At 33.1% G+C, this 14,151-nt stretch overlaps 1 protein-coding gene and 1 pseudogene across 4 annotated transcripts; both read right to left on the bottom strand.

The window, feature by feature from the left end:
• Window positions 1-1,181: 1,181 nt before the first annotated feature.
• On the bottom strand, window positions 1,182-2,780 carry LOC145630282 (putative inorganic phosphate transporter 1-3 pseudogene; annotated as a pseudogene).
• Window positions 2,781-7,490: 4,710 nt separating this feature from the next.
• LOC145631753 (serine/threonine-protein phosphatase PP1 isozyme 2-like) lies at window positions 7,491-13,895 on the bottom strand. Of its 4 annotated transcripts, none has more exons than XM_081683921.1 (4): window positions 13,200-13,895; window positions 9,197-9,756; window positions 8,895-9,110; window positions 7,491-7,990 (listed from the first exon to the last, which is right to left on the bottom strand). In XM_081683921.1, exons 1-4 carry the CDS (start codon window positions 13,372-13,374, stop codon window positions 7,964-7,966), a joined length of 978 nt encoding a protein of 325 aa, XP_081540047.1. In that variant the 5' UTR covers window positions 13,375-13,895; the 3' UTR covers window positions 7,491-7,963. The 4 variants fall into 4 exon arrangements, with proteins under 4 accessions (XP_081540047.1, XP_081540045.1, XP_081540048.1 ...); XM_081683919.1 differs by having other exon boundaries at window positions 8,889-9,110; window positions 13,200-13,892; XM_081683922.1 differs by having other exon boundaries at window positions 7,491-7,987; window positions 13,200-13,892.
• Between the last annotated feature and the right edge of the window lie 256 nt (window positions 13,896-14,151).

The raw sequence follows: 14,151 nt of genomic DNA, 5'->3' as shown, positions 1-14,151 counted from the left end.
AAGGAACCTTAGCTCCGATACCATGATAATATTATGATTCAATGGCTTGCCTTTCTCATTAAACAAGGTCAATATTTATACAAGCGTTCCCTTGAGCTCCAAGGAAGATAAACTTAAACTAGGAAACTAAATTATCCTAGCATAAGATAATAACATAAATATAGTTAGGAATTATATCTTGCCTAACTATAAGATATTGCAAATATTCTATCATATCTTCCTAACACGATGCGATTTCTAAATTTATATACACCAACCACACTTCAAGGAATAATTAAGTAAAAATTAAGGGCATTTTAGGTGGACAAGACTATCTCTTCATTAGCTTATATGTTGTACTACGTATAATAGAGGTAATATATTTTAAAATGAATTGACTAAGAAATTATAGGAATTAAATGGGAAAGTTACAACACTTACCTCTCAAGCGGAAGCTCAACAATATCTAGAAACTCGCCTTACGAACCGCACCGAGAGGGCTACCAGAGTTCTTAATAATTATCACACTCCAAAACCCAGAGTCTAGGACGATGGCTCTAATGGAAACACTCTCAATTTTGTTGATTATTTTCTTTGTGAAATTGTACGTATATTGCTACAACGGATGTCATATTTATAATATTAGAAGACTTTATCACTTAATAAGATTTTAGGTGTAATCAACTCTTAACGGGATGAATATCATCTTATTTACTTTCATGAAATATAGATATTATACCCTGAAGTGATATAGATCAAGTGACAAATACTTGCTTAAGATAGGATAGATTTTGGAGGCCACTTAATCTCCAATAGAAACTAACTCAAATCGGGAATTCAAACCATTCTTTTCGACTTTGTGAAAGTAAGCATATGAATTATCCTTGACTCGCCTTGAAGCAAAGATATAGCTAGAAAGGTGTGGGATAATTTTAAAAGAGTGGACACAGAGTTTAAAAAGTTTAGGTCAAATTTCATTAAATTCATAAGCCACGTTTTGATAGAAAATCAAATAAATTAATACAATAACAACAAAAAAGATAGCATAAAATATTTGAGCCCAATTGCTTAAATCAACATTGCAGCTCAATACAAACAACAAATTAAACCAACTGAAGTAGCAAACAAGAGAAATATTGGAGCCGAATTGAACAACTGATAATTAAGAAGTAGGCAACAGCTCCAATTCACCGCAATGTTAATCAAGCGGATCCTCTGCGCTCGTCATCAACTTCATCGATCTCAACCTCGCCAGCTAATTCTTCAAGAGACTTACCTTTAGATTCAGGAACCATCAAAGTGCAGAGCATACCAATAAAGTTGATGACACCGAGCACGATAAGAGACTTACTCTTCCCAATACCGGCGGGATAACCATGATCTCTCTTAGCCGGATCCTTTTCTTGCGAGGCGTACACAAATCCAAAGGCTCCTACTATAGCCCCGGCTTTTCCAGTTGCTGCGGATATACCATGGCAAGTAGATCTCAACCTAGCCGGGAAGACTTCTGCCGGAACCACGAAGGTTGTGGCATTAGGACCAAAGTTGGCAAAGAAGAAGGTTAGCCCATACATAATAATGAACCCGATACGGTTCTCCTTTTGTTGCCAATATTTGTAGGGGAAGGCAATGGCAAACATGAAAACAGTCATGAAAAAGAATCCCATCATCTGAATCCACCAACGTCCAATGACGTCTATGAAAGCGACAGTGAACCAATAGCCGGGGACGGTTCCACATAGGGCGATCAAGGTTTGAGCTCTTGCTACCATATACACCTCCCTGATAGCATTCATATCAGCTGCTGGTGGGATCCACCCGATTGAGCTAAAAAGATCTTTTTGGAAAAGGTTTTGACTGTAAAATGCAATGTCGAGTAAGAACCATGTACTGGTGGTTCCTAGAAGACGAACACCGTATTGTCTAGCAAATTCTTTAGTGAACAACCCAAATTGGTTCCTCTCACTCTTTGCTATTTTGTCAACCTTTTCCTCCTCTGCATCAATCTGAACCTTTAGGACTTTGGACATGTCTGAAGCTGCTTGCTTAGCATCCTTAGCCACAAGAGCGGTGTACCTGGCAGTCTCAGGCATCTGCATACGCCAATAGTATGTTGTGGCAGCAGGTATGGCCCCGAACATCAAGACAATACGCCAAATGTAGTCGCTCTCTGGTGGGAGGGAGGCAATAGCGTTGACTTTGAATGGGGGAGGCTTGAATTTGGCCTCAAATGCGGATGAAACAATTAGAGAGACAATACCACCGGCCAAAATACCCATGCCTTGCATAGCGAAGACAGCAGCAATGAAACTTCCACGAGTCTTCTTGTTAGCATACTCAGACATGATTGTGGCAGATAGAGGGTAATCTCCTCCAACACCAAATCCAAGCCAGAAGCGAAAGAAGCAAAGTGTTGTCATAACACCCTTGGCAGAGCTCCCAAAGGAGAGACCGGAGGCAATAGACATTGCAACCATCATAACCAAGGTGATACCATACACCTTCTTCCTCCCCATCTTGTCTCCGAGCCAACCGAAGAAGAGTTGGCCAGCTAGGGTACCACAAAGAGCAACTCCACTAACAGCAGCAGAGACATTAATAGGCAATGCTCCTGGCTTACCAGATCCAGGAGTGTCATAGTAAATACGACCAAGAAGCTTGGTCAACAAAGAGATGCAAAACAGGTCATATGCATCTGTAAAAAATCCCATACCAGCAATCACAATTGCTGTGAAGTGGTACCATTGCGTCTTTGCAACGTCAAGTGCATTTAGCACTTCTAATTGTTGTCCCTTCACCATGATATGCTCTCTTTTTCTTTTCTTTTTTTTTTTCAATTTTTTTCTTTTCTTGTTTTTATTTTTCTACCTTCATATACGCCCTGCAAGGTAAAATCATCACATTTATGTATTATAAAACTAAATGAATATTTAATCTTTGTAATAAAATTGTTAAAGCTTGAAACAGTGAAAAAGATATATCAACTCACAAATTTTGCAATGATGGCATATAGTATAACAAAATACATAAAGCAATATTTCAATATACTAATGAACAAATTTTTTTTTTTTTTTTTTTTTTTGAAAGAATGCACAATATTATTTTAGAAGACTTTTTATATTGAGCTTTATTGGTCATACAAACAGGCTACACTTTAATCGTAGAAGAGTCTAAACATATGCAATATGCAACTATGCAAGTTAAGCCTATGCATGATATATGTCCATTATAAACCAATTGATAATAAATAGAGTATATAATTATTTGTTTTATATCTAACTACTATAGTTTGATTCCAACAATAATGGACTCACATAAACCCTAAAGTATTGTAACATTATTCAATATGGAAGAAATGTATGGTATGATGTATAAAAGTGGACAAAAATATTAAAGAGAAAAATTCACCAACCTGTGCGTTATGAAGGAAGAAGCTCAAGTAGAAGAGAATATTTATTTTTGTGAAGGAAAATGGAGGGAACAAAGACGAGTATTTATATGGAAATCATGTTTACACATTCTTCCGGATTGGAATCCTCTCCGTAATCTTTTAAGAATATACTCTTGTAATATGTATAAAAATAAATGGATCTTAATAATTACATGCAATGCCATGTTTTTACAAAATTTTAAGATTAATGTCTCCTTCATGACATTTGAAACACAACTGTCTATTGTTTGAAGGAATCAAGTACACAATCATACAATTACATGAAATTAATTTAAGCATATGCAATTCATACAATTGATACTATTTTAAAAATAAAATTGATACTACTTATACTTTAGTTTATCTATCTTAATTTACAAAATAACAGAGTATAAAATATAAAAAATCATGTCAGATCTTGATAGAATCGTTCGATCAATATATATTTCAAAAACTCTTTACTCGTTGATAATTAGACAAAGAAATTGTTATGTATGTTGATCTGTACTAAAAAATAGTTTCTACTTGAGATCTTATTCTATTTATCTCAATGTATATCAACTTTTTATAATTTTATTTATAGAGAATTAATGTTATTATAAGTTACAGTGAAGAGTTTATGTATTAACTTATATATTTCGGAAAAAAAAAAAATTAATAAGAGACGAAGAAAGTTCAATGTAATTACTACAAATAAGCTTCCTCCCGTTCATTAGTACGGACACAAATTAATGATAACATTTTGCAAATAGAATTTTACTTGGACCGTACCGTCGAGACATCGAGTGGCTAAACCATTAAACAATTATCGAAAAATTAACAGGACCAAGACATATTCCAACCAAATCAAATTGGCACAACATCAACCAAAGTCTATTATTGTTAAAAGAAATATTAGTTAATTAAATTTTAAGGAAAGGACCGTATAATGTTTGGTTCCTTTTCAACTACGCATACACCGTACGGCTCACCTATGTTTCTTTTAAGGACGAATACGGTTATACATACGGACCAGCCGTACAGTTAGAATATTGGAATTGGCATGAATGTCTTTGGTTAGTTAATACTATCAGAAATTATATTAAAAGAAACTTAGCGTTAATACTATAAGAACTTATATTAAACCTTAAAGATCAATAATTCGACATAATAACCTTAAAGCATTTATATTATTCTTTATAAAAGGAACGGATATAATTTGAATTTGGGAATTTTTTTCTCCCAATAAAGATCTCTAATCTTAAAATATATATATGTACTTCGTGTTTAAAGGTTGTTTATTATCTCTGTTTTTTTAATTGACACATTTTGACTTTATCATTTACTTGTTTTACATTGACTATTTTTATATAAGTTGTGCTTGTGAAAAATACGATGAAGTGAGATCTTGTACATTTCATATTAATTTATAATTTATCAATATTTATTTTTTTTAGAATTTTGATGATGATTTAAAATTAAATATATTGATTATTGAAGTTTTGCATTTGCATACGTGACTCGTGCCAATAAAAAAACGGATGAAATTTAAGAATAATTGACTTTTTATTGTTTTACACTTTTACATTATGTATTACTCACTCTACAACAAAGCCCATTTATCAAATGAAATATTCAAAAAGATCATTCTATTAATTTTAACTGATTAAAACATATTTTTATTGTCTCTCTATTTATTTGTACTTTGAAGTTACTAATTTTCACATATTACAAAAAAAAAAAAAAAATTAATGATTTGAACCGATTTTGTAATTGATTAAAATTTATTTTTTTACTAAATTGAACTTATTTTAACAAAGAATTTATTTTTTTTACTGAATTGAACTTATTTTTACTAAGTATTTCCTCCGTTTCTTTTTAGTTGACACGTTTCTTTTGTCATGTGTGACAATGCACAAATTCAACCATAATATTTTTAATTTTCGATAAGCAAAGATTATGAAAAGTTGATATTTAAAAAATATATATCGTGACGATTCTAACAATCCCACATCACTATATTTTTCATTACATGTACGAAGTAAATTACGAAACACGGTCAAAGTGAAGAATGTGAATAGTGCTAAAATCAAAACGTATTAAATAATAAAAAACGGAGGTAGTATTACTTTTGAAAGGTGAATAGAACAAGACCTAAAATTAAAATATTTTTACATAATATCTTAAAAATTTTATTTTTACTGATAAAAACTAGGAGCAATTTTTACTAAACATTATTTTTTGTTGAACTTAGTGGTTTTTTTTTTTTTTTTTTTTTGGGTAAATGGAAAAACTTAACTTGTTTTTTACTACATACTTCGTATATACTCCACTAGTTTGACTTCCTTTAATTTATCCACATCAATACTCTTTTTAAAAAATGACCTACATGTACTGTGTTCAAATAATAACTTTTTTTTTTAAAAGGTAAGAAAAAATAAACATTAAAAAGTCCCCTTCTCACAAGGAAAATTCCTAATGTAAAAAATGAGTATTTTAGGGCCCGGACGGGGTGTTCAAGTAATAATTGTTAATATAGAGGCGGCATATGTTATTATGTTCTACGAATCTACGATGCATAATCCATCTGAAGAAAATATCTAAAATATTAAAATGTAAATAAAAAGAAAGTCAATGCGCTGACATGGAACTATGCATGTAGATTATTTCCTCAAACACAAAAAAAAATAATGTACAAAGTAGGGGAATAATGTCAACGGGTTTACTAGCACAAAGTTTGCTTAGCTTCCAAAAGCGATGCTTTTGTTTCTATCGTTGGATTTACTTGTTTATTATTAGATGTCTAAATTAGCAATTACAAAATAGAATTAAAAAAAAGAATGTCAACGGGTTGATTTGCTCCCTTTGCTAATGATTTGTTTCTATTGGTTGCATGTACACTATCAGCTCAAAAGTTAAATTAAGATAATAAAATGTCAATGGGTTGATTAGCATACCAATAGATCAAATTTTGGTAATTCAATTGATGCTTTCTTTTAGTCAGATCAGTACGCAAAAAACTACTTGCGGATTTTAATTACAAGTGTAGGGGACTACATCATAACCCCTAAATTGTCATCTTCCACGTAACTTGTAGTGAATGTATGATGTAGTCCATGTAGTCGATGTAGAATTATACAAATAGAGAAAAAGTAGGGGTATTTATATCCAATTATCGATTTGGGTTTGAGTCATTTAATCAAATTAAATCAAGAAATAAATTCGGTTTTGAAATAGTAACCTGTACAATTTAATTTCCCACCAAAATGAATATGAATAAAAAATTGGTAGTTTAGATTCGATCTAAAATACGAAGTTGAAATTTTTTTTATTTTTTTACAATTGAGCAAATTTGCCTCAAATTTTAGATATAATAATTGAAAAGTGATTCTAGATAACTTTTCAATAAAGTACTTAACTAGGTCCAAGTAATTTTAGAAATTTTAGTATAACTAGGTCAAAGCTCGACTCGTGTTCAACTCAAAATTTAAACAAGATTATTATCGACTCAAAAGCTCGATCTTTTTTTTTTTTTTTGGTATAACAAAAAATTACTCCTATCTCTTAACATTTGAGCCTCAAGGATTAGATATATTTACACTTTATTTAAGGGATTTAGTCATCATTAAAATAATTTGATAAAACAAGTTTGACACTAGATGGAACATTTGTTGATCGGGCCCTGAACTAAGCCCTAGTCAAGCTCGATTTCTCTAGCTCAATGAGCTTCAAGCCGAGCAAAGAAAGACACGATTGATCTCAACTCATGAACTTGTTAACACCCTGTCCGATAACAATAAAATCAAATCTTCTATGGAGTATAAATTTTGTTTTTTTTTTAAAAAAAATCCAAAATTTAATAGCACGTCATCAACCACCAAATAATTTAACTAATCAAATTTTATAATCAACACACTAAACTACATAGTGGTTGTCCATAATATGTAGTTGATCTATCATCTTACTTACTTAATACACATTATCAAAATAATTAATTTAGCTCTTATCAAAAAAAAAAAAAAAAAAATTAACTTAGCTAGAGTTGAACTTCCATGATAAAGACCCACACACAAACAGCTGGAAACTCCCACCAAACAAATCATCAAGACCAACTTCAAACTCAGTCTCATATCACATTTTGGTGCTCTACACGATCACCAACAACATAATTAGGCATACACTTTATAAACATTTCGTCAAATTATCAAAAATGACAAGACATTAACATCTATAATACATGATAAACAATGATTACTTGGTAATTGCCTAATTAGTATATGCTTAGTCCAGGTTGACAGCTCCATTATGTATTGTACTGTTCAACTATTAATACATAACTCTATCACAACATCGCCTTTGCCGGTAAACTGGATAATGTATTAGCAAATGATATGAGGGTCACTGTCTTCAAACAGCTGACTCGTTGCAGGCGCTCAGTTATACTTAGACATGGTAAGGCGTCGAGGGGCCTGTTGCTGAACTTCTATAATTGTCAGTAAACGCGTTGATTATTTTATGCTCTTCCCATGAATGGAAACCTTCTATAAGTGACTTCGTCAAAGATGCTCATTTATTTTATACTCTTCCTCCAAAGAAAGACTGCTAATAGAATAATCCGAGAACGGTCATCAGTCATCACCAAAGATACCTTTAACATAATGTGCAAAGCAATATGTACAGCATGCAAATAGAATAATTCATGTACACTCATTCATTTACTAAAGACACCTTTAACATGATGCGCATAGAAACATGAAGTATAATTTAGTGTGGAGCTAAGCATTAAAGATTGGAAAGAGATAGCATCCTTTAGTTTTTGACTTGAGGATTTTGCAGTAGTAATGTATATATAAAAAAAATGGAGTACCAGTAGAAAAACAGGAGTTGTGTTTATGTTGTTATTTGGCTGCTTCACTTGACTTGTTAACCAACTAATAGTCGCAGTTTTTACTAGTTGTCTTGCCCCTATTTATAGAAGTTTAGCAAAGTCGATATATGCCTTTATTTGGCTCAGTGAATTAATATGAGGAAATACAAGTTAAAAAGCTTGAGCATGTTTTTCAGCCAAATGATAAGTCACATACCCAACATAAATTTTGGTTGTAAGATCACATCAAACGAACTAAAGGCAAAAGCAATTAATAACTAGCCATTAGTCAAGTGCCAAAAAAAGGCCGAAGTGAAGATGGACAATGGTTATGTAACACTGCAGCCCCGTGATAGCATGCATTTTTAACAAGAAATACTTGCTTCAATACTAAATAATTGCAACACATGACTTTGCACTATTCAGATACTTGATTTGAACACATTTTTGCTAATTTATTGAAAGCTAATGTTATAAAGTACTATGTAAAAAGTTGTTAGTTAGCTTTACTATATATTTTCATCAATTTTTTTGTAACTTGAACCAATACATAATAAAGTCATTACTGTGCAAAATTGACAAATGTGAAAATCATAGTGTTGCAGTTTTTTGAAAAAAGAAGTAAAAGCATACCTTCACCTTAGCAGGAGTCCCTGTCTTGACAGTGGTAGTGCTGCCGCCAAAGCCAAATTTTGGCCTCTTTTCTGCAGGCTTTAGTATTTGGAAAGAACACATTAAAGTTTCGTCTACACTCATCATCGCTCCAGCATTGTCAAACTCACCACAGTAATTAGGTGCTGAAAATATAGTAACAAGTTGCCTATTAGCAAAGAACTCGTATCCATCCTCAACAACCTGCACATTAGATATATGAATATTATGAGCAATTAAATTTGATGTACATGTTTTAAAGGCATATGATGTGTTAAGAATATATTAACCTGGTGTGCACGACAGATTAGATCAAGGTCCAGCTTTTTAAGAGTCTCAGTTACTTTATCAGGACCGAAAGTATAGGAGACCCCTCTATCATTCATTCCCCAGCCCTGGATATCATTACAAGGATCAGACCAAAGGAGATCACACAACAAACCACTTTCTGGAACATCAGTTGGACGGAGTAGATTACGTATTTGGTCCAAATTATGCAAGTCAGGGGAAATCCCCCCATGCATGCACAATATCCTTTCATCAATAAGAGCTGCCACGGGTAGGCAGTTAAAGGCATCTGTAAAGACTTTCCAGAGTCTGACATTAAACCTTCGTTTACACTCATCATAAAATCCATATATACGATTTACAGAGGCACATTCATGGTTGCCCCTCAAAAGAAAAAAATTCTCAGGATATTTTATCTTATAAGCAAGGAGAAGACATATTGTTTCCAAACTCTGCTTCCCGCGATCAACATAATCACCCAGGAACAAGTAATTGGATTTTGGAGGTAATCCACCATATTCAAACAGCCTCAGGAGATCAGAATACTGCCCATGAATGTCTCCTGCACACATGAAAGATGTAACATTAGGAAATTGCTTTCAAAATTGATAGAAGCTTAATAAGAAGTATCTTGTTTCTAATAATAGTTAGCAAAAACATAGCTTGGGGATATTTTAGCAAAATCATAGAGGCCCTATTATCATCCAACCCAGCATACAACTTCATGAAGCATGCATCATACTTTAGGAATAAGAGAGATGACATAAACACATAGTTACTACATTGCAGTTTGACAGAAAAGGTTGTGATTGACACGGCAGGATATTTACATTGGTCATATACTCATACCAGTTTGTTTTGCTCTGTATCAATATTGACAAGTAATAGTCCTTTACGACTCAGAAAATATCAGTTTAACATTAAGAGATAATATGTACCAGAAAATGCATCGAATGATTTGAATCAATTATTAAAACCATGGGAATACATATCACATATCAGAATAAATAACAGTCCATGCTGGTGTGAAATAGATAACCTTGATTTCCAAGCACAATTAGTGACTCTAAGATGAAAAATACCCAATCACAATAATGAATTAGCCAAAAAGATAATCTATATTCTGGAAAATAGCACTCAGGCACATCAACCCTATCCCTCATTAAAAATTAACTTGACAATAGAATTCCAAGAAGATTTACTAGTTACTTCCCTTCTCAGAACCTCAATCATTAACTTATCAAACTTCTATTGGTCTACCATAGGTTCAAAGTCCAAAAGATAAATAACATATTGCACAAGTATTATGTTACAATTAAAGTTTCATTTCTTGGACTTATGTCTAAATCTCCACTTTAGTATTTGCATCTCACCAATGACAACTAGTTAGTTCCCCTTGTCAGTTTCATATACAATATCAAAGCTATGGCCACCCAGTATGTAATGCATGTCTAGCATCGTATAGCTTCCAAGGGAGACACTGAGTGCACCTAACAGTCCCTTGTTGTCAAATATCAAAATTCATCTGCCTCAGATACCACAAGTCTCAGTAAGAATGATGGTACAGCACATCAAATCAATAGTAGAAAAAAGTTTTGCAACTCGGAAAGGTGAAATTTTACTTTGATTAATGACTTCACGCTAGGCAGGCAAGTCATGAGCAAACTAAAGTTGCTATTAAAATAGCAGACCAACAGATTTCACAGCTTATAGAGTTCACTGCTAAATTTATGTACAAGTTGGGATTTTATGTGAAATCCATCTACCACCACTTTGTCAAATTAATTTTTGAGGTTGTAACCTTGCTGGCAACCAAGGCATTAAGATTTCCAGAAAGAATACATCAAAAATATGTCGGAGATAGAATGCACTTGAACCACTTGGGAGTTGGGCCATACCTAGAAATAAGATGGAAGGAAACCTTGCAGGTCAGAGGGCCAGACTGTGTAAGAACCTACACACAGGAACGTAGAAGAAATTTGTAACTTGTAAGAACCTATCCTAGGCAAGAGAATGACAGATGGAATGGAAGCTATTAGTCTATTACTCAAAGCTGTGGGACAAAAATCAAGACTAAATTGTCCAATAAAATAGCAAGTTGGTGAGTAGGTCATAGTGTTGCAGTAATAGCTAATTTGCCTGGTTTGTTTTCCTTTTCTGGATGGTCTAGTAGACTTCCTCCAAGGAAGCAAAAGGAAACTACTCATCCATCCTTCTGAGCAAACAGGGTCCATCAGAAAAATATTTGGAATTGCAGCAGATAGTATCAGAAATCATTCACATTATGAAGTTTTCCCATTTCAAAGCCATTCTACTACGTTAAAAATAAATAAAAAAAAATACTTCTCCAATCTGCAGTCATATCAATGACCCATAGGCATTAGTAACAAAAAACTTCACTCATTCTCTGAACTTCGGCACAATTCATATTTCTACTTACCATCAGGACATATTTCAGGGGATAAAACCTGGCAATGGCATGTTTATAAAACCAGTGATTTGATACTATGTTTAACAAGGACCAAGGAAATGTTAAAATCCCAATGAAAATCACTTAATTCCCTCTAGACAGTCGTTGTTCAAGTGTTATGGTCTACATGTAAAGATAGCAACCAGGCACATAAGTTGCAAGTAATGAAAATTTTGCATAATTGGTTACTAAGCTATTAAAATCAGACTTATAATACTACTATGGACCTTATTCTTCGTCTACAAACACACCATATGCACTTCCGTGAGCACTATTAAAACTAGTTTTAGAAAATATTTAATTTTGTCCCACTTAGATGCAGCCTCCAAAGTCCAAAATAAACAAGGAGATTACAAGAGCGAAAATTTTCATTACAGCCTTCCATAAAAAAGATGAGCCTATCTTTGTTACATGTCTTACAAAACCATATTAAAAACTTGGCATACTAAACCAGTCTATTAGTCATTAAAGTACAGGTACATGAGCATAGATATCTATTAATAATCAAGAGAACTACAAAGTTACTTTGCTTTGGGCTATGTAACATATTACCTATATCAGAGGGAAATGCTAACCATGACAAACCCACTTTAGCTCACAAGTAAAGAAAATCACTCGAGGATGACACAAAATCATGCTTAATGCATGACGGCCGGAATAGCTAAACCAGTAATAAACAATACTAGTATCTAACACTCTCAAATCCAATTTACTAGCCATTTTCTCAAACAAAATATCTCGCTAAAGTATTGAACAGTTTTATTAATCAATTACTGCACCTAAAAGATGGTAGTTGCATTTTACAAAGCTGAATTTTGGTTGAGACTTGAGAGTGCATAAGCAGCACCAAGCATATTACAAATTTGATTAAAGCAACAAAGTAACTTGAAAATCTCGGACTTCATTGTCAAATTCATCAAATGTTGTAATGACATGATAAATTCAGACTACATGGTCAAATCATCAAATGAACTAGCATTTGACATGGTTGGTCCAAACACTAGAATTTATAATTCACCAAATACAACCACCTCATTCCACCTGTAGGCTGTAGCAGCAGCCAACTTTCTCTTAAGTAATCATTTGAATATGAAGACATCAACTAAACAAGGACCACTATACTAGGTCTCTCTATAGTTTGACCTTATTACACCAGTCAATTTGTAATCACTGTATACAAAGCCCATACAAATATCTTATTTCAGGGTTTTTAGTGCATTTTCTATAAACTATGTTACTCGGACTCTTTATTACACCTCAACAACCTATGTCCAATCCTCGACACTACTTGTGGGCCAAAATCATACAAATTATTTCACAAAATAGCCGAGTGGGACAATTGGACATACACCCGTGACCGACACGAGTACCCGTGTAACACAGCCTAGATATACAAAACATTCCAAGATGACAAATTTGCAAGTCAACAATAAAATTCAACAAAAACCCACTTCAAATCACCAAAAACCCAGTGAAAATAACAATCAAACATACCTAAACATTGAATAAACTACAAAAGTAATAAGAAGAATTACCACAAATCTTAACAGGAGCTTCAATTTCCAAAAGATTAGGCTGTTTCAAAAAGATTTCCCTAGAAAATAAGCAAAGTTGACGGATCTCAGACTCAGAAATCTGAACCTGTTTACCAGGTTTACCCTTAACATCAAGCAATCTGGTAATAATGCTATCAAGAACAGCAGAGTCCATAAAATCAAATAGGTGGGAAAACAGAAAGAGAGAGAAAATAAATTAGAGATGGAGAATGAATTGAAAGAAGTGTAGCAAAAAACATCACTTTACTAACAAACAAAAAAAAGAAAAGAATGGTGGGAAAAAAGCAAAAAAGATGAAAAGGAATTTTAATTTAGCTTTAGAAGAAACAGAGTTTGGGAAATACAGGTAAAGTAGAGATTCTGGGGATTTTTTGATTTTTAGATTGGAAATTGTGAGTGGGAAGAAATGTGGAAGAGAGAGAAAGAGTGGAAGAAAGGGTGGAAAAAAGAAGAAGGGGAAAGAGTGAATTGGGGGAGGCTTCAGCTACTAGCAAAGTGGCAAGTGGGAATGAATGAAGAATGAATGAATGAGTTGACTTGTTTACTTTTTTTTCTAGTTTTGTTCTCTCTATTTGGTAAGTTGATGGCGGCAAGACTACCATGTCTTTGTGTATGGTTACCCTAGTTATGGCCTCCCCTCCCTCCCTTTTGTCCATTGATACACCGCGTCGTTGTGTCTTACTCAAAACGGAATATTATAATGGTTTTTATTTTAATAATGTACGTTATTTGACTGCTCGTAACTTGTAAGCGTAATTCAATTATGGTCTTATGGAAGTTAAGAAAACAAGTTTTATGGGTTTTATTAAACTTTGGAAATATTTTGTTTATTAACTTAAATGATCTTTATTTGAGTGTTGTTAAAGTTAAAGAAAAACTTCCCGTCAAAAAAAAAAAAAAAAAAAAAAGAAAAACTTGGTTAAAACAAAAA

This window comes from Chenopodium album, chromosome 5, assembly GCF_948465745.1.
Source record: "Chenopodium album chromosome 5, dcCheAlbu1.1, whole genome shotgun sequence".
Classification (NCBI taxonomy): Eukaryota; Viridiplantae; Streptophyta; class Magnoliopsida; order Caryophyllales; family Amaranthaceae; genus Chenopodium; species Chenopodium album.
This window is presented reverse-complemented; position numbering and strand designations above follow the sequence as displayed.

Excerpts from the sequence above, each read along its gene's own strand:
- LOC145631753 (XM_081683919.1), bottom strand. The coding sequence starts at position 13,374 with ATGGACTCTGCTGTTCTTGATAGCATTATTACCAGATTGCTTGATGTT. Across the intron at positions 9,111-9,196 it reads TAATCTGTCGTGCACACCAG|GTTGTTGAGGATGGATACGA; the intron begins GTTAATATATTC and ends TCTAATGTGCAG. Across the intron at positions 7,991-8,888 it reads GGACTCCTGCTAAGGTGAAG|CAGTCTTTCTTTGGAGGAAG; the intron begins GTATGCTTTTAC and ends TTATTCTATTAG.